This window comes from Octodon degus, unplaced genomic scaffold (genome assembly GCF_000260255.1).
Source record: "Octodon degus isolate 3935 unplaced genomic scaffold, OctDeg1.0 scaffold00102, whole genome shotgun sequence".
Lineage (NCBI taxonomy): Eukaryota > Metazoa > Chordata > Mammalia > Rodentia > Octodontidae > Octodon > Octodon degus.
In genome coordinates this window covers 87,738-108,967 of record NW_004524678.1, presented here as the reverse complement: position 1 = coordinate 108,967, position 21,230 = coordinate 87,738, and the positions used below count along the sequence as shown (strand labels likewise).

The 21,230-nt window shown below is 43.6% G+C and overlaps 2 protein-coding genes across 3 annotated transcripts in view; one reads left to right on the top strand and one right to left on the bottom strand.

The window, feature by feature from the left end:
* Window positions 1-18,620, bottom strand: part of Wdhd1 (WD repeat and HMG-box DNA binding protein 1) — a 60,111-nt gene extending 41,491 nt beyond the window's left edge. The window contains exons 1-10 of the mRNA XM_023723732.1: window positions 18,531-18,620; window positions 18,244-18,333; window positions 14,515-14,626; window positions 10,770-10,921; window positions 9,468-9,579; window positions 9,251-9,301; window positions 7,770-7,865; window positions 3,749-3,841; window positions 2,813-2,919; window positions 2,458-2,599 (exon numbers count right to left, since the gene is read on the bottom strand). Of these exons, the coding sequence (XP_023579500.1) occupies window positions 2,458-2,599; window positions 2,813-2,919; window positions 3,749-3,841; window positions 7,770-7,865; window positions 9,251-9,301; window positions 9,468-9,579; window positions 10,770-10,921; window positions 14,515-14,626; window positions 18,244-18,320 (942 nt within the window). The 5' untranslated portion in view covers window positions 18,321-18,333; window positions 18,531-18,620. The remainder of the gene's footprint in view (window positions 1-2,457; window positions 2,600-2,812; window positions 2,920-3,748; window positions 3,842-7,769; window positions 7,866-9,250; window positions 9,302-9,467; window positions 9,580-10,769; window positions 10,922-14,514; window positions 14,627-18,243; window positions 18,334-18,530) is intronic.
* Window positions 18,621-18,713: 93 nt separating this feature from the next.
* The window catches only part of Socs4 (suppressor of cytokine signaling 4), a 16,285-nt gene continuing 13,768 nt past the window's right edge, over window positions 18,714-21,230 (top strand). For both annotated transcript variants that reach the window (XM_004638733.2, XM_023723758.1), the window contains exon 1: window positions 18,714-18,998. The gene's annotated coding sequence lies outside the window, so the exon portion shown is untranslated. The remainder of the gene's footprint in view (window positions 18,999-21,230) is intronic.

The window sequence follows — 21,230 nt, the reverse complement described above, 5'->3', positions numbered from 1 at the left end:
TCTGCAGAGGACAGGAGACCTGGCGCCCTGTCCACCCTGCCCTCGACTGACCAGCGCTCTGCGCTCACGCGGTCCCCAACAGCCACGCGTTCTCAGGTCAGTTCCGCTGACAGCAAGCACACAGGTTACTAAAATCAGGTAAATACTATTCGTGGCTGAATACAAATTCAAATACCCAGTATTTTTAAAGTATGCTACACTGTCTTCTCCCTACATGTAACTCATTTAATGTTTACAATGAGCCTACTGGCGGGCACTATTCCTCTTTAGCTTACACGTGTGCTACATGTGGTGACTTTTCCATTCCTCTACAACTTTTTGTTTTCTATGGAGTGAAGAATCTCAGAGACCCTTTCTACCAAGATGGCGAAGAAGGAAGCCTCTGCCCCTCCCAAAGCTAAAGCCAAAGCAAAAGCTTTGAATGCCAAGAAGGCCGTTCTGAAAGGTAGCCACACCCACAAAAAGATATGTCACCCACGTTCCGCCGTCTCTAGACACTGTGACTCCGGAGGCAGCCCAAATACCCCTAGAAGAGCGCCCCCAGGAGAAACAGGCTTGACCACTATACCAGCATCAAGTTCCCCCAACCACAGTCAGCCACGAAAGAGATCGAGGACAACAACACACTCGTGTTCATTGTGGATGTCAAAGTCAGTAAGCTCCAAATCAAACAAGCTGTGAAGAAGCTCTATGACATCGATGTTGCCAAGGTCAATACCCTAATCAGGCCTGATGGAGAGAAGGCATATGGTCGACTGGCCCCTGATTATGATGCACTGGATGGTGCCAACAAAATTGGGATCATCTAAACTGAGTCCAGCTGGCTAATTCCAAACACATACCTCCCCCCGCCCCCGTAAAAAGAAAAAATCTCTTCTCAGCTGAGTGTGAGTGCGGTCGTGCACACCTGTGATCCCAGCACTCAGGAGGCTGAGGCAGGAGTACTGCTGTGAGTTTGAGACCAGCCTGAGCTACAAAGTGAGTTGAAGGCCAGCCTGAAATATATAGCAAGACCTTATCTCAAAAAGACAAACAAAACAAAATCCCTCTTCTCTCTTTTAGTCTTTTTTCCTGGATGGATTCCTAAGGATTCTTCCAGTCGAGTGTCTGAAAAGCATAAAACTGGCTGACAAAGTTCTGGAACCCAAACCCCAGTGAGCTGGGACTCTACGCCAAAGTCTCTACTGCTGTCATTTAATGCTGTTTCCGGCACAGCATTCCCCACCTGCTTCACTCAGTGCCACTCAACTGTAATCAGCATCCCGGCCAGAGATGCTCTCTGTCTCGCCTCTGCCAGAGAACAAATCGCCCACATGCAGCCAGAAGGTATGGAGGGATGGGGGACTCCCAGGTGTCTGTCTGCTCACTCCATCTACCCTGCCGCTGTTGGCCTCCCTTTCACACAACCTAATGCTACCAGTTTCCAAAAGTGAGGGTTCAGTCAGGCAAACTAAGTTGTGCCTCAGCTCCCCGCATGGAGGTCTCAGGACCCACTTTTTTAAGAAGCGAGTGGCCAACCATCCTTCTATGTATGCAGCCCCCCAAATTCTATTCCTATCGTCACCTCAGCTGTCATTGCCAACCTTCATGGACTAGCCCCTTTATTTTTCTTGTCTTTTAGTGCACAAGGGATTCCTGATTTAATGAGAATTTGTTTATTTTTGCAGTGCCAGGGCTTGAACTCGGGGCCTTGCTCTTGCCAGGCAGGTGCTTATGTCACCGAGCTATATCCGTGGCTATGTTTTAATGAGATTTCAGAAAGAGAATAAAATGCACATATTGAGTATGTAATCCTTAACCAGGAGGCTGAAGTACAACTTCAAATGGGGAAGGGTACATACAGCAGACAGCAGGACTGACGGAGAAGCAAGGGCAGGCAGCAAAAGGGGGCACACTGGAGCCACGGCAATGAAGCTCGAGGCTAAGGGCGAGGCTGCATGGTGTGCCCCCTGAGCTAAGGCACATCCAGAGCAGAAAGTGCACAGACCACAGCGACCCTGCCCCAGGGATTAACTCCAAATTGTAGCTGTAAAACATTTACCTGACAATCTTCAAATATCAGGATGCAAAATTTGAATTTTACAAAGGACACCCCTTAAAAAGATATTCTATGGAGGAAATATTTCTTAGTAAAGTACATACTGAGGAAAAAAGTTGAACAAGCTCAAAGGTAATTTCTTTTATTACTGATCATTACTGAGTATCTAGTTTTGAATTGTCATTTTTGTTGTTGTGGGTTTTATATGCAGTCCATGCTGACCTTGAACTCACTATGTCGTCCAGGCTGACCTGAACTTACAGCAAACCTCCTGCTTCAGCCTCCGAGTGCCGCAGGCGTGCACCACCACAGCCAGCCTAAACTGTAATTCTGTGTGAAAGCCAGGTAGCTGCTGGTGTTTTCCAAGCCCGCACAGACACGGTGTGCTGCGGAGGGCCTGTTCTCCACGCACCCCTTACCTTGCCGCCCGACGCCTTCCCGCTGGGCTCACACACGCTCTCCAAGAGCCCCAGGTTCCCCTCTGCATCCGTGTAAGATATGCGGCCACAGGTAGGGTGCCAGGCCAGGCCACAGATGGCATAGCCTTTCTCATGCTTCACCCTAAAAATTAAAAAGTGGGCTCTGAACGTGCTGTCAAGAACATCAACTGTACATGCCTTTAGGTACATTTCAGCTGGAATGGTTAAACAACTTTTGACAATGTAAGAGCTATAGATTTCCATTATGATTAATAACTGGACTTTGAAATGCTTCCTAATAAAATGAAAAGATTAACAGAAATAAGAGAAGAACCGAAGACACACTAGAGCATACCTTTCTACGCAGCCTCTGGTTTCCACATTCCAAACGATAATTAGGCCGTTGATACTACCCGCAGCTAAATAGCGCCCACAGGGCGACCAAGTTACTATGTTGAGGCTCTATAAAGAAAAACAGTAACTATTCTGTGTCATCTGAATAGTCGTATCACTATTCAGATGACAAGTATCACAAATTCAAAGTTTTACATCCCTGTTCTATATTATGTATTTGAAAAATACGATTCCTAGTGTCCCCCCACAAATTACAGCAGTATGATTTTACAAGTAAAACACAAAAACTACTGTTATCAGGGAAAGAGAGTACAAGGTGTCCTCTTAGCTTTTACACAAGATGAAGTAAAGCAGTGAGCTAAGTGAGCCTCCGCGAGCAGCTGCCGACCTACAGGGCCAATGTCCATGTGATTATAAAATAAATGACGTGCACCAGAAGAGAGGCTGAGCAAGAACAGAGATCAATGGCCCTTCTTGCTCTAAAGTTCACAGACAGAGTAGGGGGAAACAGAAGAAGATGGCAGGGAGGGAGAGTAGGGAAGAGAGCGGGAGATAGTCTTGCTTGTTCTAGAACTTCAGACTATACCCCAACTCTTGAGTGAAACTCATTTAATACAAGCCAACCACTGGTTCTCACAAAGAAGCAAGGTCAGGACCAGGGAGATGGCTCAGTAGAGTAAGTGCTTGCCTGGCAAGTACAAGGTCCTGAGTTCAATCCCTGGTTCTGGAAAAAAAAAAAAAAAAAAACAAGCAAGGTCCCACGGGATCTTCAGGCATCGAGTATCCAGCTGGTGGATACTTGCGCCACGGGCACACAGCAGATGCACCTGCCACCTCCCAGCCCGAAGCTGCTGCCTGCGGCCACTCACACCTGACCGCAACTGTGCTGAAGATGCAGAACGACTCCCTGTGGCCTACTGGACACATGAAAACCGACCTGACTGATGGAACTGTCAGAAAGATCAAGCTGATTAGTCCAGGTTTCTCTTCTATACAGCTTCACAGATTTCTCCACAGGAACTGCCAGTAACTATTAGGAGAGAGAAGATTTAAACAAAGTGGACATTACGTTTAATGAACTGAGGGAAAAAGGTGCAAATTCATCCAGATAAATCCACAAAACAGGGCCGGGGATACAGCTCAGTAGCACAGTGCCTGCCTGGCAAGCACAAGGTCCTGAATTCGATTCACAAAAAAAAAAAAAAAAAACCATAAATTTACAAAACAGAAGAACAAATCAGCATCTGTTGAATTAACAGAACTCAGCAAATTACTTAAGACTTTGATTAAGGAAAAAAAATCAAAAATAATGGCTTGTACCAGGAAGCAGAGAAATAGTAATTTTTAGTATTTTTAATACTGTTCCTTTTTTCCCTCCAATCAGATCTTATCGGTACATCTTAGATACACATAATGGTCACTCTCATCCTAGAGAATTCGTACCTGTAAATGATAGAACTTGACAACCTTCTTCTCCCATTCCTCTAGACTCTCTCTAGCCCTCCTCCCCTTTCCATTCGTAAAAGCTCTGTTTCCATTTTTTCCTTCTTCCAATATGTTTTCTTAAGAAATCTAGGCTCTTTGGACTTAAAAATCCATTTCATTTGCTAAAACGAAATAGCCATAATCCTCTATCTTACAGAAAAAAACGAAAAGGAATTTATCTTCTTACATAGCCTTCAGAACAAGATTAGTAGGAAAAAACCCGGCAGGGACAGTGTATGGCTCAGCAGCAGAGCACAAGGCTTTAAGCCTCAGGACAAAAGAAACAAAAACTTGGCATATGTTTTCCATGTTTATCATATATACGATATTATCATATCATAGAGGCACAAATAATTAAAACAGTAAAGCTACGTCAAGTTTATTAACTTTAATCAGATTAACTCATGCTTTGAAAGCAAAGAAAAATATGCACTGTATTTTTTTACTATCTTCTCAAGGCAGAAAGTATTCTCTTCAAAGTCATGCCTTAAAAAGATAAGTTTTTGTTTTTTGTCAAAGATGGTCTTATTTTGTATCTGTATATATAAAATAGTTAAGATAGATAGACAGCTAATTTCTCTTAATTCAATGAGAATAAAGATTTGTACTAATATTGTTTGGACAGGATATCATGTCTGCATCTTGTACTATGAATAACTACTATGAAGACAATATACAATATATTAACTGTTGTAACTGTCCTACTAACCTGTTTTGAAATTGTCTCATTGCTAGTTGTTTCTCAGTAAAATAAAATTGAAAAAAATCATAAAAAAATGAATGAATCAATTTTTAAAAAAAACACAAAGTCTTGCTACATATCATAGCCCAGGCTGACCTCAAAAACTGGCTGCAGGTCACGCATGGTGGTGCATACCCATAATGCCAGCACTCAGGAGGCAGAGGCAGGAGGATCCTTGCAAGTTGGAGACTAGCCTGGCCTACAAAGTGAGCGTAAGACCAGCCTGATCTTCACAGTAAGACCCTGTCTCAAGAAGACCAAAAAAACCCCAAAAACCTGGCTGCACAACCCAGGCTGGTCTTGAACTCATAACCCTTCTAACTCTGCCCCTGTGTGCTGTGATCATAGACCTGTATAAGTACACATGGCTTAAGAAGGGTGTACAGTATGTTCAAAGTCTCACCCCCTAAGTGCTTGCCTGGCAAACACAAGGACCTGAGTTTAATCCCTGGTTCCGCCAAAAAAAAAAAACAAAGTCTCGCTCCTGTTCCTAAATCCTATTTCTATACTCTAAAGGCCCATACACTACAGGATACACAAAATGCATATGTGCATATATATTAAATATATAACAACATTTGAAGTAATAAACAGTAGGCCCAATATCTACTGTTCTACAGTTTGATTTTTTTTTTTTTTTTACTTAACAATGTATCTTAAAGATCCCAGAGGAGGGCTTACAAAGTCTGATCCTAACAATTAGACTCTTACTTTCAAAACTACCAGTACACAGCCAAGTGTGGTGATGCATGCTATAATCCCAGTACCTGGGAAGCTGAGGCAGGAGGATCACCGAAAATTTGAGGTCAGCCTGGGCTACATAATGAGATAGTGTCTCAAAAAATAACAAAGACTGGCCATTCCCTGCAAATGAACATTTAGGGTGGCCCCAGTCTTCTACTACTATAAACAGTGGTGTAAGTTTTTGCTCTACAAACCCTGTAGAACATATACACGTGAACATATTTATAGGATGCCCTGGGTTGAGCCCCTAGCAGAGCAAATCTGTCCGCAAACAATGACCACTGCAGGCCTCCTCTGCACACGGCTTTCTCCTTTTCACTGCCGCAGGAGCGCACAGGAGCGGCAGGAGCACTTGACACACAGAGGAAGCGCGCTCACTGTTTCACCCCAGTTGCTCATCTGTTCAAGTAATTTTGATCATGCTAAAATGTTTACCTGTCAGTTAAGTTTAACCCTTTCTGGAAAAGGTCACATCAACAGAAAACTTGAAAAAATAATATATCAACTTTCTACAGTTCCTCCCAAGAGGCCACCAAGATGGTCCCAGCCAGTCTCAGTTCCTGGGGTTCAGGGCCGAGCCCCAACTTCAACCCCCACCTATTCGTGTCTATCTCTGTTCAAAAGACATGAGTCTCCAAGTCAGTAGCAGCATTTTCATTCCCACGTTTTACAATGTTTTAACATCTGATTGAATAGACTCCTTTCTTTTCTTTCCTTTTTCAATACTTTTGGTTTCCACATAAGACTTTAGAATCCACTCTACTGTAGAATCCACTATACTATAGAATCCACTCTATCCAAACATCTTACGGGTATTATTATATTTGAAAGCTGTCAAAACAACTGATTAATTTAGGGAAACCATTATCTTTATGTACATCAAAAATTCCTTCTAAACCTGAATTTATAACCAGGAATGGTGGCCCACGCCTGTAATCCCAGCACTCAGGAGGCTGAGGCAGACGGATCACACTGAATTCAAGACCACACAGTGAGACCCTGTCTCAAAAAAAAAATGGGGGGGGGGGACTGGTGAGATAGCTCAGCAGTTTAAAGTGCCTAATTAGGCAAGCTTAGGCAAGTCCGCAGGGACATCAGTTCAAACCTTGGCACCACAGGCCACACTAGACCCCCACCCTCACCCCTGTGAGCTGAGCTGGCCACAAAAAGAAAAAAAGAGCGGAATTTATTTATGCAAGTCTACTTCTACTCCTTAGCAGCCTGTTAAAAGTTTTCATGCAGCCCTTTCACATTTCATAGCACATATATGTCCACTTACTTTATCTTTTCTTCCACCTATTTTCTAAATGGCTAAGACCTTTTTTTTTTGGTACCAAGAATTGAACTCAGGACCTTATGCTTGACAGGCAGGCACTGTGCCACTGAGTTATGTCCCCAGCCTAATGGCTACTATTTCTATGTAGGGTTGTCACTGCTTTTTTGTATTGTTCCCTTATTGAATTTTCTTCTTTTGCAGTGTTGGGGAATGAACCCAGGGTCTTGTACATGCTATGCAAGCACTTTTAATACTGAGCTGTGTCCGAAGTCCCCGGGTTTTCTTAGTATCAGCAACATTTTATTCTCCATCTGATTTTCTTGGAATTCCCTTCTATACAAGCATGTGTTTCCAAATAATGAACACTCTTTTTCCTTGTAGACTTCCCATGACTGGGTTCTCTAACTGTACCAGTTAGCACCCCAAAAACGTTCAATACCAGTAACAAGAGTAGACACAATTAGACTGTTTCTATAGTTATTTCATTAACCATGAATATAGAGAGAAGTCTAACTCATAAAAACATACTTGAAAAAGAATCTTTACAAAGGTGAATTATTTCTTAAAACATTTAAATATTAATTATCTGGCATGGGCTATAAAATTTGTAATCCAAATATAAGTTACAATTTAAGAAGTTATTTTCACAACTTATACAAGTTGACAAAGACCAGAAGAAATAATTCAAAGGTTGAGAAATAAGTCTCTTACCTTCCCGCTTCCCGGCTGCCAAGCAAGCCTGCAGATGGCCTTTGCGTTCATCACATCGTTGCATTTTTGTAACAGTGGCCAACTAACTGCACAGGTCTAATTTTAAAAAAAGAAAATGTATTTCCCTTTAGAGAAAGTAGAACTGAGTACACTCAGTAAGTGCTCTCTTGAAATTGTTATGTAGCTCAGAAAAAAACCACCTCATGCATATAATACTAATAAATACTTGATTAACCTAAATTTTGTATATTTGTTTCTCTCGGTTTTATCAGACAGGGTCTCACTATGTAGTTCAGGCTGTCCTTGAACTCATGTAGCCCAGGCTGGCCTCAAAACTCACAGCAATCCTCCGGCCTCAGCCTCCTGAGTGCTGAGATTATAGGTGTGTGCCACCACAGCTGTCTTGATTAACCTAAATTCTTTAAATCCTTCAGAAGCACAACGAATAAAACTTTAAAAAGTTATTTCTATGAGCAGAATAAATACGCTAAAAACACTCAATACATAAGAAGCTTAGTGTGTCTATAAAAATATATAACACTTGGACAGTTGGGGCTGGGGAGACATCTCAGCAGACTAAAGTGCCTGCTTAGGCAAGCTTAGGCAAGCACAGGGAGCAGGGGTTCAATCCCCGGCACCACATGCTATAACAGCCCCGCCTCCGGGGCAGGCTGAGCCCCAAGTCTAGGTGTGGTGGCACACACCTGTGATCCCATCGCTGGGGAGGCTGAAAGCAGGGGGATCACCATGAGTCCAAGCTGTGTAGTCAGACCCTGTAACAACCAAATACACTTAAAAAGAAACTCAAGGGGCCAGGGAGATAGCTCAGTAGAATAAGCACTTGCCCAGCAAGCACAAGGTCCTGCGTTCAATTCCCGGTACTGCAAAAAAAAAAAAAAAAGAAAAAAAAGAAAAAGAAAAAGAAAAAGAAAAAGAAAGAAAGAAACTCAGAAAGTTTAAGAGTGAGGGGAAGCAACTGTGGCTACTGAGGGAGATTTTTTCCATAAGCCACATTCTTTTCTAGAAACCCCAAGCTTGCTTTTAAAATCCTAGGAGGGCTTAACTATTTCTTCTGCCAATCTGGACAGCATTTTCTTTACACAGCCTTTAAAATCTATACCAAAATGGGTTAGAATGTGTGTATATGTTTAGAAATCAAGTGTGGTCTGTACCTTATTTACTCTTGTGTCCCCAACATCAAACACAAGACCAACACATGCTAATTATCTTGTAAATGTATGCTCAATCCACTCCCCTCTGAAGTACAAAGCTTCAAAAGTAAAATAGAAATCTATGATTCTCCTTGAACTAGGGACACAAGCCACTAGCTTTCAACATAGCTACATTTGCATGAAATGATTCTTTGCTACTTAGAGAAACGAATTATAAACAAAAATAACTGTTGGACCCAATCACACAGTATGTAACAATATCTTACAAAAGAGGGTTAAAAAAACTTCAATTCCAACTATTGAGCTTACCTGATCTGAGATTTGCCACACTCTGACTGACCCATCACAGCTGGCCGATGCCTGCGGAAACAGATTTCTCGACAGTTACGGCCAGAATGGGGCGTGGAGCCTGGGTCCACAGGTTCCACCCACTTTCTGCCAACTGGGTGAAAGCCTTTCTGATTCTGGTGCCATTTTCAACACAAGAGGAGAAACACAAAAAAGAGGGAACAGGTGAAATAATTACCACAAAGACATCTTTGGGATCAAAAGAAAGGCTTAGGACAGGGGCATCGTGTCCTCGAAATGTCTTCTGCTGACTGCTGTCCATCACATCCACAACTTTGATGAGGAAATCACTGCAAATAGCAAGAGGGACACACGGGCCTAAGGACAAGCGCAGCAGCCACTCCCTGAAGCTCTGACTCAAACACTTCTCCATCGTATAACTTCTTTATAGAAATTTACGAAATTGGCAACTCAACTGTAATGACTTACCTTCCTAGTTCTGCTTTATACAGATGCACAAATACAAGGCAGGATTTCCCATTATGGTGAAGCACAAACAGGGCCCAAGTGGTTTTAGTTATATCTATTAGGTCTATTACTTGCTAATCGAATTATAGTCACAATCATATTTTTTTAATTTTTATCCAGTACGTTTGTAGTACACGTTTACGTTCACAATGGGGAGATGGGTCACATATGTAACACATCTTCATTCTTTTTACATCTTCTATACTTTTCTTCCCTCTCTACCTCTTGGTCCCCTATCTACTAGCAAAAGCTCTATCTCCGCTTCATATATATACATACATATATATATAGACATACATGTGTATGTTTATTATATGTACATAGACATATATATGTTTATTATGTATATATATACACATATATACATATAGAGTTTCGTTTTGTTTTTTTTTTTTTTTTGGTACTAGGGATCAAACTCAGGACTCAGGACCTCACCCTTGCTAAGGAGGTGCTTATACCACTAAGCTATCTCCCCCGGCCCCCACCCACCTTTTATTTTGCTCTTTAATTTATTTGTACTTTCAGTTTCTCATAGCCACAATCATTTTATTCTATCTTATCTTATTTCACTTGTTCATATGGCGGATTGAACTCAGGCCGCGTACTTAGCCAGGCAGGCACTCATGCTGCTGAGCCAAATCCCCAGTCCCACAATCATTTTAAAGTCACTACGCTTTTTATTCCACCTCAGCAATTCAGCCAAAAACATATTTTCTACCTAAAGAGAACCTATGAAATTCCTGATTGTACCTAAAATAACTGAAACGTTTGTACAGGTATTATCCTTCTCTAATCTTTTTCAGCTCAACAGGCTGTCTAAAAAGCAAACTACTTCACAACCCCCCCCCCCCGCCAAATTTGCCTTTGCAAACCATTACTAAACAAGAAACTTGAATGAAAAGCAAAATGATAACCAAGAAAAATAAACTAACAGAATCCTAAGAATGCAACCGACAAAGGAACGAGGCTCGCTCTTCTGACACTATTTTCTCCCCTACATCAGAGGCATTACCCCGATCCTGCGGCGATCTTGGTTCCATCTGCGTTAAAGACCACGTGGTTGGCATTGGTGGTGAAGCGCGTGAGGATCCCATCTGGAGCCCCCTCAGGAAACGTGTGCACCTGGACAGTATTGTTAGAGACCGCAGTGACCAGTCTCCCGTTCTACAAGGAAAAAACAAGAAACACTGGCATAACAAATTCAAAGCAATTGGGAAGGTTCCCACAGTTATAAATCCCTTAAAGAGGGCCGGGGAGATGGCTCAGTGGAATAAGCGCTTCCCTGGCAAGCACAAGGGCCTGAGTTCAATCCCCCATTCTGAAAAAGAAAGAAAGAAAGAAAAATAATAAATCCCTTAAAGAACAAAAATCTTTATAAATGTTTAGTTCACATAAAGGAAAAAAAAAATCACCACTCACTGTACAGCTTTCCTGATATGCCTATCAGGAAGATTCAGCTGGCTTTTGAGCTCTGAATTATCGCCTCAGCCAACCTTTTAGCCTCTCACTTTTCTCTTAACCTTTGGTAAGAAAAAGATTTAAGTAGTATTTTAATGGATCCTAAATATAAAAATAAAGGGTTTATTAGAAAAAAATGAGGAGAGAGGACATGAAAAGCAGGGCCACAGCAGCCACGTTCATGTCATCCTATGTTTCTGAAATAAAATCAACCAGTATGTCTTTTTGGAGTAAGATAAAGTCAAAATGGCCAACTGGAGTAACGGACGTGTCTGAAAAGGAAGCCAAGAAACTTTGAGGACTGTCATACCACACTGACCTAAAAGACAAGCTCGGGATGGATTCTGCTCCAGGGCCCTGGAAACAGCCACAACTCCTTGAGGGATACCTCCATTTCAGCCTTCGGGACAAGTGAGGGCAGTGACTCTCTAGGGCAGGAAGCCATCAGGTGTGGAGCACCTGATTATAGCAACTGATTATAGCAACCAGGGTGAAAGGATATGCGGCTTCCCTTACCTCTTTCCCTTACAATCTGTTTCACATACAAAAGCAATACACACTCATTGTGAGGGGAAAAAATATAAGTGTCCTGAGAAAGAGTGAGTTTACCTTTTTTTTTGGTACCAGGGATGAAACTCAGGGCCTTATGTGTGCCAGACAGGCACGTAAGCCACTGGACTATCGCACAAGTACAAGATCACCCAAATTATCGTTTTCTTGTTTTGTTTTGTTTTGTTTTTTTAATGGTACCAGGGATTGAACTCAGGACCCTGTACTTGCCAGGCAAGCACTTATTCTACTCAGCTATCTCCCTGGCCCTTTTTTTTTTTTAAGTTTTGTTTTTTGGGGCCCAGGAGGTGGCTCAGCGGAATAAGCACTTCCCTGGCAAATGCAATGGCCTGAGTTCAATCCCTGGTTCCACAAAAAAATTTTTTAAAACTTTTGTTTTTGTTTTTGTGCAAGGTCTCACTACACAGCCCCAACTCATAGTGATCCTCCTGATTTCTGCCTCTCTAATGCTGGGATTACAGGCACATGCCACCATGCCCAGACTCCATCGCTGGCTCAGCATGCCCAAAGACAGGGCCAGAGTGGCATGGGAGCCAGGGATCGAGCCCTGGCCCCCGCACTTACCTAAGCAACTGCTTAGTCTGCTGTGCTATATCGCTGGCCCTCTGAATTACTGTTTTGATCAGTGGCCCGATGGTGGAATGGTTAGCACTCTGGACTTTGAATTACTGTTTTGTTTATTTTAATTTTTTTTGGTACCAGAGATCAAACTCAGCACCTTACACTTGCCAGGCAGGTGCTTATGCTGCTATCTCCCCGGCCTTACCTACTCTTATGAAGTAATCCCATTACCATTTTAAAGACAAGCCTTAACCCTTCTACACCTGTGTGTGCCTGCACGCATGCGTGTGTGGTATGCACTTTTAACAAGTGCAAGCATCCTTTCAGTAAGCATATAGTTAGCTTCCTCTTTTTTTTTAGTGGCTGCATAGTATGGCTTTACCAAAATGCAAAAAATGCTTTCTTTAGTGATAGATGAATCCTCAAATATTCCTAACTTTTGCTATTGCCATATTACATCTTTGTCCAAAAAACTTGAAAGTGTGCATTTTCCTAATGCAAATATCCAGAAGTGACTGTACACATCTATTATGGTTTGTGTCTAGTTGTCCCCCCAAAGCCTCATGCAGTCATGGGGCGGGGACATCTAGAGTTTGTGATTAACTTATGAACCACTGAGATTATGGGTGATCCAAGGCTGGGATTATGGGTGTGAGTACTTCCCCCAGTCGTGTGAGACCCTGAATGCAACTTAAGACAGACAGACTTCCTCTCTGTTGCCAGCGTTGCCACTACTACTCCATTTTGCACGTGCTCTCTGCTGCTGCTGTGAACGGCTGCCCTCTGCCATGTGCCGCTCTGCCTTCGAGCCAGCTGAGTGTAGACTGAAACCTCCAGTGACTGTGAGCTACATAACCTTTCCTTCCTTCATTTTGGGCGTCAGGTATTTGTCCCAGCCACAAGAGAGACAACATCCTAATTTAGATACATAGCATGAACCCCCTCTTACAAGGGAAAAATAGCCACTGTTTACACTGCCTTGCTTGAGAATTAGCTCATATTTAGTATATACTGGTTATTAATATTTATTTTCTTCTGAGGATGTATATTTCATCATTTATGATCTTTCAAAAAAGAATAAAACATCTAAAAGACCATTTCATCCCTTAATGAGCCCCAGTTTAGAAAAAGTATTAATCCTGTGGGAATACTTTTTCGTCTAAATAAAACATGCTCAAATTATAATTCATCAGAAATAAAAATCTTAGTTTTTAGATAATTTCCAAAATCTAACATCTTCATTCTGTAAAGAGCCTATCTCATTCCCAAGTGTCTCACACAAAACAAACTTAGTAAACAGTCCTATTTTCTTAAATAATGCCATAAGTGATCTGAGTGTCTGAATCTGTTATTTGCTGCTACAACAGTAAAAACCACCAGAGTGACATAATAAGCAGGGCCAGGGACCTAGCTCAGCAGCACAGCACGTGCCTGGCAAGTACAAGGTTCTGAGTTCGATTTCTGATAACAAAAAATATAATGAGCAGAAATGTACTGGTTCAAGATATTGGAGCAGGAACATACAAGAGCAAGGGACTGGAAACCGGTGACAGTCACCTCGCTGTGTCACCACAGAGAAAAAGATCAAAGAGAAAAAGGAGCCCCCTCAAGCTTTTATAATAAATTCAGATGGGCAGTAGCAAGCCTCTCCCATGACAAGGCATGAACCCATTCTCAGGTAGCAGAGCCACCTGGCCTGACTCCTTAGTCCCTCAAACACCCTGGAGGAGTAAGTTGCCAAACAGGCTTCTGGGGGACCCACTGGAATGCCAGCAACAAGCTGAAAACACCACAGAGGTTTCGTCATAGAAAATAAGAACACTTTAACCTTTCCTAAAAGTATAACCTTCTTGTATATACTTCAACTTACTGTTAAAATTCAATGATCACCTTTGCTATGCCATTCATATTTTACCTTTAAAATTCTGGGGCAAAGGCTGGGAACACAGCTCACTGGCTTAGAGCTGGGAACACAGCTCACTGCACAAGGCTTAGAGTTCAATCCCCAGCCCCACCAAAAGTAAAAACAAAATTCTGGGGCAAGGCATAGCCTTTTTATAGTTTGGAATACCATAAGAGGAAAAACAATAAAGATACATCCATTTTCAAACCTCTATGGAAGGCACTTTCATTGACCACAAAAACCACACCCAGTACGCTGCAGTTACCTTCAAAGCACACGAGTACGCCTTCTCGCCAACGTTGATGGACTTGGGGTCATCATCATCCAGGTCTTCCCAAATTCGCACATCACCATCGCTTCCACAAGTCACGATGCAGCTGTGGAGGAGGCACACGCATAAGCAGCCATCCACGTTTGGGAAGATAGCTCAGCGGCACAAGCGCCTGCCTGCCTGGCGCGCGAAGGTCATGAGTTGGGCTTCCGGAACCAAAGAAAAACATTTCAAAAAGAAGCCACCCAGTTTTCCACGTTGTTTTGGGTACCCTGATAGGTCTTTTTTATTTTATTTCCTTTTATTTTTGGTAGTGGCACTCAAACTCAGGACCCTGCATTGCCCAGCTGGCACAGCGTCGCTGAGTTATAGCTCCCGCCCTTAAAAGGTATTTATAAAGCAAACTACTGACCAATATTTTTTTCTTACTATACACAACCAACTTTAATAACTGGTAACTCCATGTTCTGTGAAATGGAGATGAGCTTAACATTCTATACAGTTCTTCCTTGACAGAAAACTCACTTGCAATAGGAAAGATGAATTTGCAATCTCTGTGACAGCAGGGACCACGCTTACCTTGCACACACAATTCTTACCATCAGTCTGACACATGGCAACTTTATTTTGTGATTTTTACTTTTTTAGTGAGGTTTAACATTAGTAAAGCTATTAAAAGCAGGCAAATACGTTCTACAAAGAGAGTGTGGGCCAACTACAAGTAGCCTAGGCCTCTCTATTAACAGTTTGCTTCAGTTAGAGCCTAAATAAAACAAGAATTGGACAAGACAATTGAAAAAGGTAGCAAGATTTATTAAAAGTAGGGAAATCATGGGCTGGGGATATAGCTTGATGGTCTAAACGCCTGCCTGGCAAGCACAAGAACCAGGTTGATGCCCTGTACCACATGCCATGCTGGCCCCAGAACCCCAGGCATGCCAGGCTGGCCACCTAAACTGGGCATAGTGGCACACGCCTGTAATCCCAGCACTGGGAAGGCTGAGACAGGAGAATCATCACAAGTCCAACCTGCACAGTGAGACCCTATAACCAAATAAATAAATAGATTTTTTTTTTAAAGTAAGAAAAGCAGCACATGGTATAGAATAATATGGGCCAAATACGAGGAAAAGAAGTCTGCTCTGCATAGAAAGAGAACACAACCCAGACACAGCAACCTCTATCGATGTCTGCTGAATAAGTAAAAGGCTGAGATCAACTGTCTAGAGGTGATTATTCAAAGAGCTAACTGTGTGGATTTTGGGCTTGTGTCCACAGTCCTGGGGATCAAAAACATGGCCTTCCACATGCTGGACAAGTGCTCTGCTGCTGAACTGCACCCCTAGACCACTACTGGTTGCAAAGCTCTATCCTTCCCATTCATTCAGTGTATGCTATATCTGGACACAGTTAAAAAAGCAAAACAGGGCTGGCAAGATAGCTTGGCGGTCTAGGCACCTGCCTGGCAAGCGCAGGTACCCAGGTTCAATCCCCAGTACCACATGCCGAGCAGGCCCCATGGTGGCTCACACCTATAATCCCAGCACTCGGGGGATGGAGCACAGCTCAGCAGGAGGGCAATTGCTTAGTATGTGAGAGGCTCTGGGCTCACTGCCAGCACCACACACACACACATACACACACAAACACATGCAAAGTCACTGGTGTCATCCTGCTGCCTCTGTCCCCTGAAACGCTGGGTTTACAGGCGTGTGCCACAATGCCTGGCCCTGAGGCCTTTCTTACTACCTTCTGATAGATTCCTAGGAGGAACTGCTAAATTACCATGGTGGTCATCTAACATGGCTGAAGCCCAAAAACAACAGCTTATCTTCCCAATGACCATGTCCTCCTTCTCCCCCACCCTAATCCTGGATACCTGTCCTGTGCACACAGGGGAGACCCCAATCAACTCCTTACAAGTAACTGAACTGCCCCTCAAACTCCACCCCTTGCAAAACTCCATAAAAGTCTCAGCCTTCTTCGTCTCAGGTCAGAAGATCCCCCTTTCCCTTGGAGAGAATCCATGTCTTCAGAGTCAATACAGGTCTCTTTTACCTTTCCTATCTCTTTATTGCATGCTAAAAACTTAACACCTACCTGTCTCCTAAGAGTCCTGGTCAACAAAATCTCTACTTTTTCTTTTCATTTATGTATTTGGTACAGACTCATAGTGATCTTCCTGTTTTCAACAGGTATGCACCACCACCATGCCCGGATTGGAAGTGACTGGCCCTCACTGTACGCTGGGGGCTGGGCAGGAGCAGCATGCGGGACCAGGACTCAAGCCCTGGTCTCTGCTCTTGCCAAAGCTGGAGCTTAGTCCGCTGAACTATCTGAGCTATCTTGCTAGCCCTCTACATTCCTTTTTGAAAAAGTCATTCCTTTGAAATCACAGCTGTCGGGGCCAGCCAAATAGCTCAGCAGATTAAAGTGCCTGCAAGCAGGCACATGGGCTGGGGTTCAATCCCAGGACCTGCCGGCCCCATCCCCGGGGGTATAATGAGATGGCAAGTGAGACTGGGCATGGTGGCGTGAGCCTGTAATCCCAGCTCTTGGGAAACTGTAAACAGGTGGATCACTACAAGTCCAATCTAGTGGTGAGACCCTGAGCACCCTGTAGACTCTTCCCTAAAAAAAAAAAAAAAAAAAAAAGAAGTCATAGCTGTCTTACATCTCTCTAGCACCACACATACATTACCATTTTCATTCTACTGCCACATTTGGCCGACTCTTAAAGTTTAAAAAAAAAAAAAAAGCCCGAAATTCTGACACCTATGGATTCCTAAAGAAAAAGTCCTCATTTCCTAAGGAGTTTAGCTCTCAGCCCATGGTTCTTTCTCTCCACCACCATTCCTAGAATAATTCTTGGCGTGACCTATGTAGTTGGAAACCTCCAGCTATGCCTGTCCTCTAATGTCCTGTCCTGTATCTTAGATTCCTGACGTGCACACATATCATCCCAGCACTCAAAAAGCTGAGGCAGAAGCATTGCCAAGAGTTCAAGGCCGTCAGCCTCCCAAGTGCTGGGGTTACAAGCACGCACCACCAAGCCCTGCTTGCTCTTTATATTCTTGGTTTCTCAGGGCCAGGAAGACAGCTCAGCAGAATAAGTGCTTGCCTGGCAAGTGCAAGGTCCTGAGTTCAATCCCCAGTATGAAAAAAAAAGTAAAGGATATTTTTGGTTTCTCACATAAAACACCCCATACTTAAGCTGTGTGTCTTATTTCACTTTGCATTATCACCTCAAGGTGCCTCCACTTTCCTGCAAATAACTCAAGTGCACCATTTATGGCAGAGGAGTACTCCATTGTGTATAAATGCAACATTTTCTTTACTCATTCATCTGTTGAGATAAATATATTCTAAATGAATATATACTTCAGATGAATATATACTTCAGATATACTAAAACTACTATGACACAGGCAAACAAAACCTAAGGAAACCTATGTGTTGCCCTATGGGGGGGGCAGCTCAGCCCACCAGGGGGCGGGGCTGGCTGGCATGTGGTGCTGGGGGATTGAACCGCGGTCCCTGTGCTTTGCTAAGCTTGTTCCAAGTAGGTGCTTTAGACCACTGAGCCATCTCACTAGCCCCTATGTGTTGCTCTAGATCTCAGCGTTGCTCCCGTTCCTGAGTCATTTTCGGCGGACCGCATATTCGCTGTGTGAAAAGAGACGTTCCAACACTCACACCTGAGACAGAAAGGAAGCACCTCACCTCCCAGAGTCATCAAAACAGACGTCCGTGTGTCCTTCGGTGTGTCCGTACCTCATGGGCTTCTGGGTGGCGGGCATTTTTCTTCCCTACCTGAAAGCCAGTCTCATTATTTTAAAGGCGACCTAGGGAAGGGAAGCAGGGAGGCAGGCGTGCCCCAGGTCCCCCTGCGCAGCCCCGGCCCCCCACCCGAGGCGCCCCGGCAGGGCACAGCGGACATTGCCACACAAGAAGGCGAGAAGGGACCCCGCTTCTCCTCGGCGGGCACGGGCAGCTGAGCGGGCACTCACCGGGTGTCCGACAAGGATCTTCCGAAAAAGGCTGCTTCCCGCGCTCCAGCGCGCTCGCCACGCTGCGCCTGCGCGGAACGCCTACTTCCCGCCCCCTGCTCCGTCTCGCCCCGCCCCACCCAGCCCGAGTGCCAGCCCGGGTCGCGGGATTGTGACGTCAGCGTCGCGCCGGCCGCCGGCAAAAGAGCTGGTTACTGGGGGAATGAGGGAGGAAAGGAAGGGGCAGAACGCGGAAGTGGTGGCGGCGCCTGAGGAGCAGGCGGAGGCGGTGACTGCGAAGCCTGAGACTGGAGCGCGTCGAGGGGAGGGGAAGGCGAGGGTTGGCAGGAGGGCATCCGCCTTCTAGGACCTACACGCGGTGCGGGAGTGGCTCGGCTTCCTTTCTCCACTTCCACGAGCGCCCCGCGTGTTGGCGACGGTGATGGCGGCAGCTTCTCCGACCGCCTGGGTGAAGCTGCGCTCCAGGAGGTGAGTGGGGGAAGGGTGGCCGCTGTGTGGCCTTGTAGGCCGGGGTCTTGCAGACCGGGGTCTTGCCCTTACCTTCCAAGCTCCCGTCCCGGGCGACCCTGTCCGAAGCCTTGAACGGGTCCAGCCCCTTCTTGGAGCACAGCTAGACCGATCTTTGGACAGCAAAAGAAAAAAAAAAAAAAAAGGAAAAGAGATCTAGTCGAAGCTTTCCTCTTGGCCTCCGTGGTGCCCTCACCTTGTCACGTCTGTAAAGATAAAAGATTAATTAATGCCTACATCTTGCGACTCTGTCCAGGTAGCTGTTAAAAAAAGTAATTTGTTGTTTCCCTATTGAGTTCTCACCTAAGTTCACGGAAGGGGATTCTTTAGGTCGAAAAGAAAAGCTAGAACTAAACTGTATCCTTGAGGGCTCCATTTGATCCTTGCCGTCTTTGCTAAGTCTTGGGCTTCAAGTTGTGTCTTCACATTCTCCGTATTGGGAGCCTGGTCTCTGATGAAAACTTTCACAATGATTCTCTCTCAGGAGTATGTCCCTTTGAGAAACTCGCTAGATTTTTGTAGTACCCAGTACTTTCAATTTCGATCAGACTTAACTTATGATCTAAGAGAGGTTTTTCAGTTGTCGATTTCCCGTTCATTGTAGATCCATTGTGAAAAGTTGCAGGCACAGTCAGACCTTGTTCTTTGCTTAGTACACTGTTCGAGGCGTTCCTTTTAGCGTTAGGGCTCCACATAGGCTTGCTGAAAGCTGAGGTTTGTGCATGAATAAGAAGGAAGGGTGATTGGCTCAGAAAGAAATTTGGGATTATGAGAATTTCCCAACAGGAAGAAAAGGATTTGAGAGAATGTCTTGAGTGGCTTAATTTTATTTAGAGATCATTCTTTTTTGGGGTAGACAGATTTATAATTTCTTGTCTGAGTAACTTAATTATAACAGGATCAAGTATGAGCTCTGATAATACCTGTTTCTATTTTGAATAAACCATGATGATATTTTACTACGCTAAAATTTAAGCTGAGTTATAGTTATTCAATAATTTTGATAGATTTATAGTACCAAGTGACCTTAAAATTATAAGCGGTGTCCACTCCTCTGTCCTTTCTGCCTTAGCAATCAAGCCATTTGATTCCCAGGTTGAAGAAAACCTTCCTTGCAGTATGAATGAGCCTAGGTTTTAGAGTTGAATAATTCTGGCCTTTAATTTTTACTCTTGATAGATTGTGTGAATTCGAATATGCTTTTTTACTTTTCTATGTGTCAGATCCCTCATCTCTGAGTTGGAGCTCTTATCAAATTGTTAGGAGACAGTTATGGATATATTAAACTTATGTGTTATTCATGTCTTCTGTTGCTAGTGGAGTACTTTGTGGTTTCATTTAAGGTGGGACTTAAGTCATTATCCAGTAAAATTTTTTGAACATTGAAAGGCATATCTTTGTTTTTGCTAGTATAATACATTTTTGTTTTTACAGCTCCACTTGTTTCAGTCACATACCCACAAATTTTAATGCCTTCTGTAAGTTCATGGTCCTGTGGAAAGAGGTATTCAGACCATACACACAAGGTGATGCTGCAGGAGGGAAGCCTGTGGAAATTAAATACTGTACCCAAAACTTGTCTGGATGAGACAGTATAGCTTTTTAAAATGAAAGGAGTGTCACTGGTGGGTATCCAAGTTTTCCAAGTGAACGTATCCATGAGACAGCACATGTATCAAGAAGACTGAGGATGCCAAGGGGGAAGGAAGACTGAAGGTTAGTTAACTCTGTTGTGACCACTTTTCTACTCCTAGACTTACACATACTGGTCTCAAGAGCAGTCGGTGAGAAGACACAGGTATGTTGTCATTCTACCAGCAGTGGTGTTGTCTATAGAAATAAATACCGTGTGGGACAGACACAGTCCTGCAGTTTATCCGAGACATTATGTTGGTATTGCCTTAGGGGAATTTTTTCTTTGTTTTGGGACACTGGGGATTGAATGCAGGGCCTCAGCACAGAGTTCCACCCCTTCCATCTCCATACTTCCAACATGTGACTGTGTGCAGACTTTCTAGCCTTTTTGTGGCATCTTTTGGCCCTCTATTTCCTGTTTGTTAATTTTATTACTTGCCTGCTTTCCATATATAAGAAAGGTTTTTTAAAGTAATACTGTACATTAATCTCAATGTATACAGTAAAAATAGTGCAAATTTTACTGAGAAAACAGAAGCAAATGAGTTAGTTTTGTGG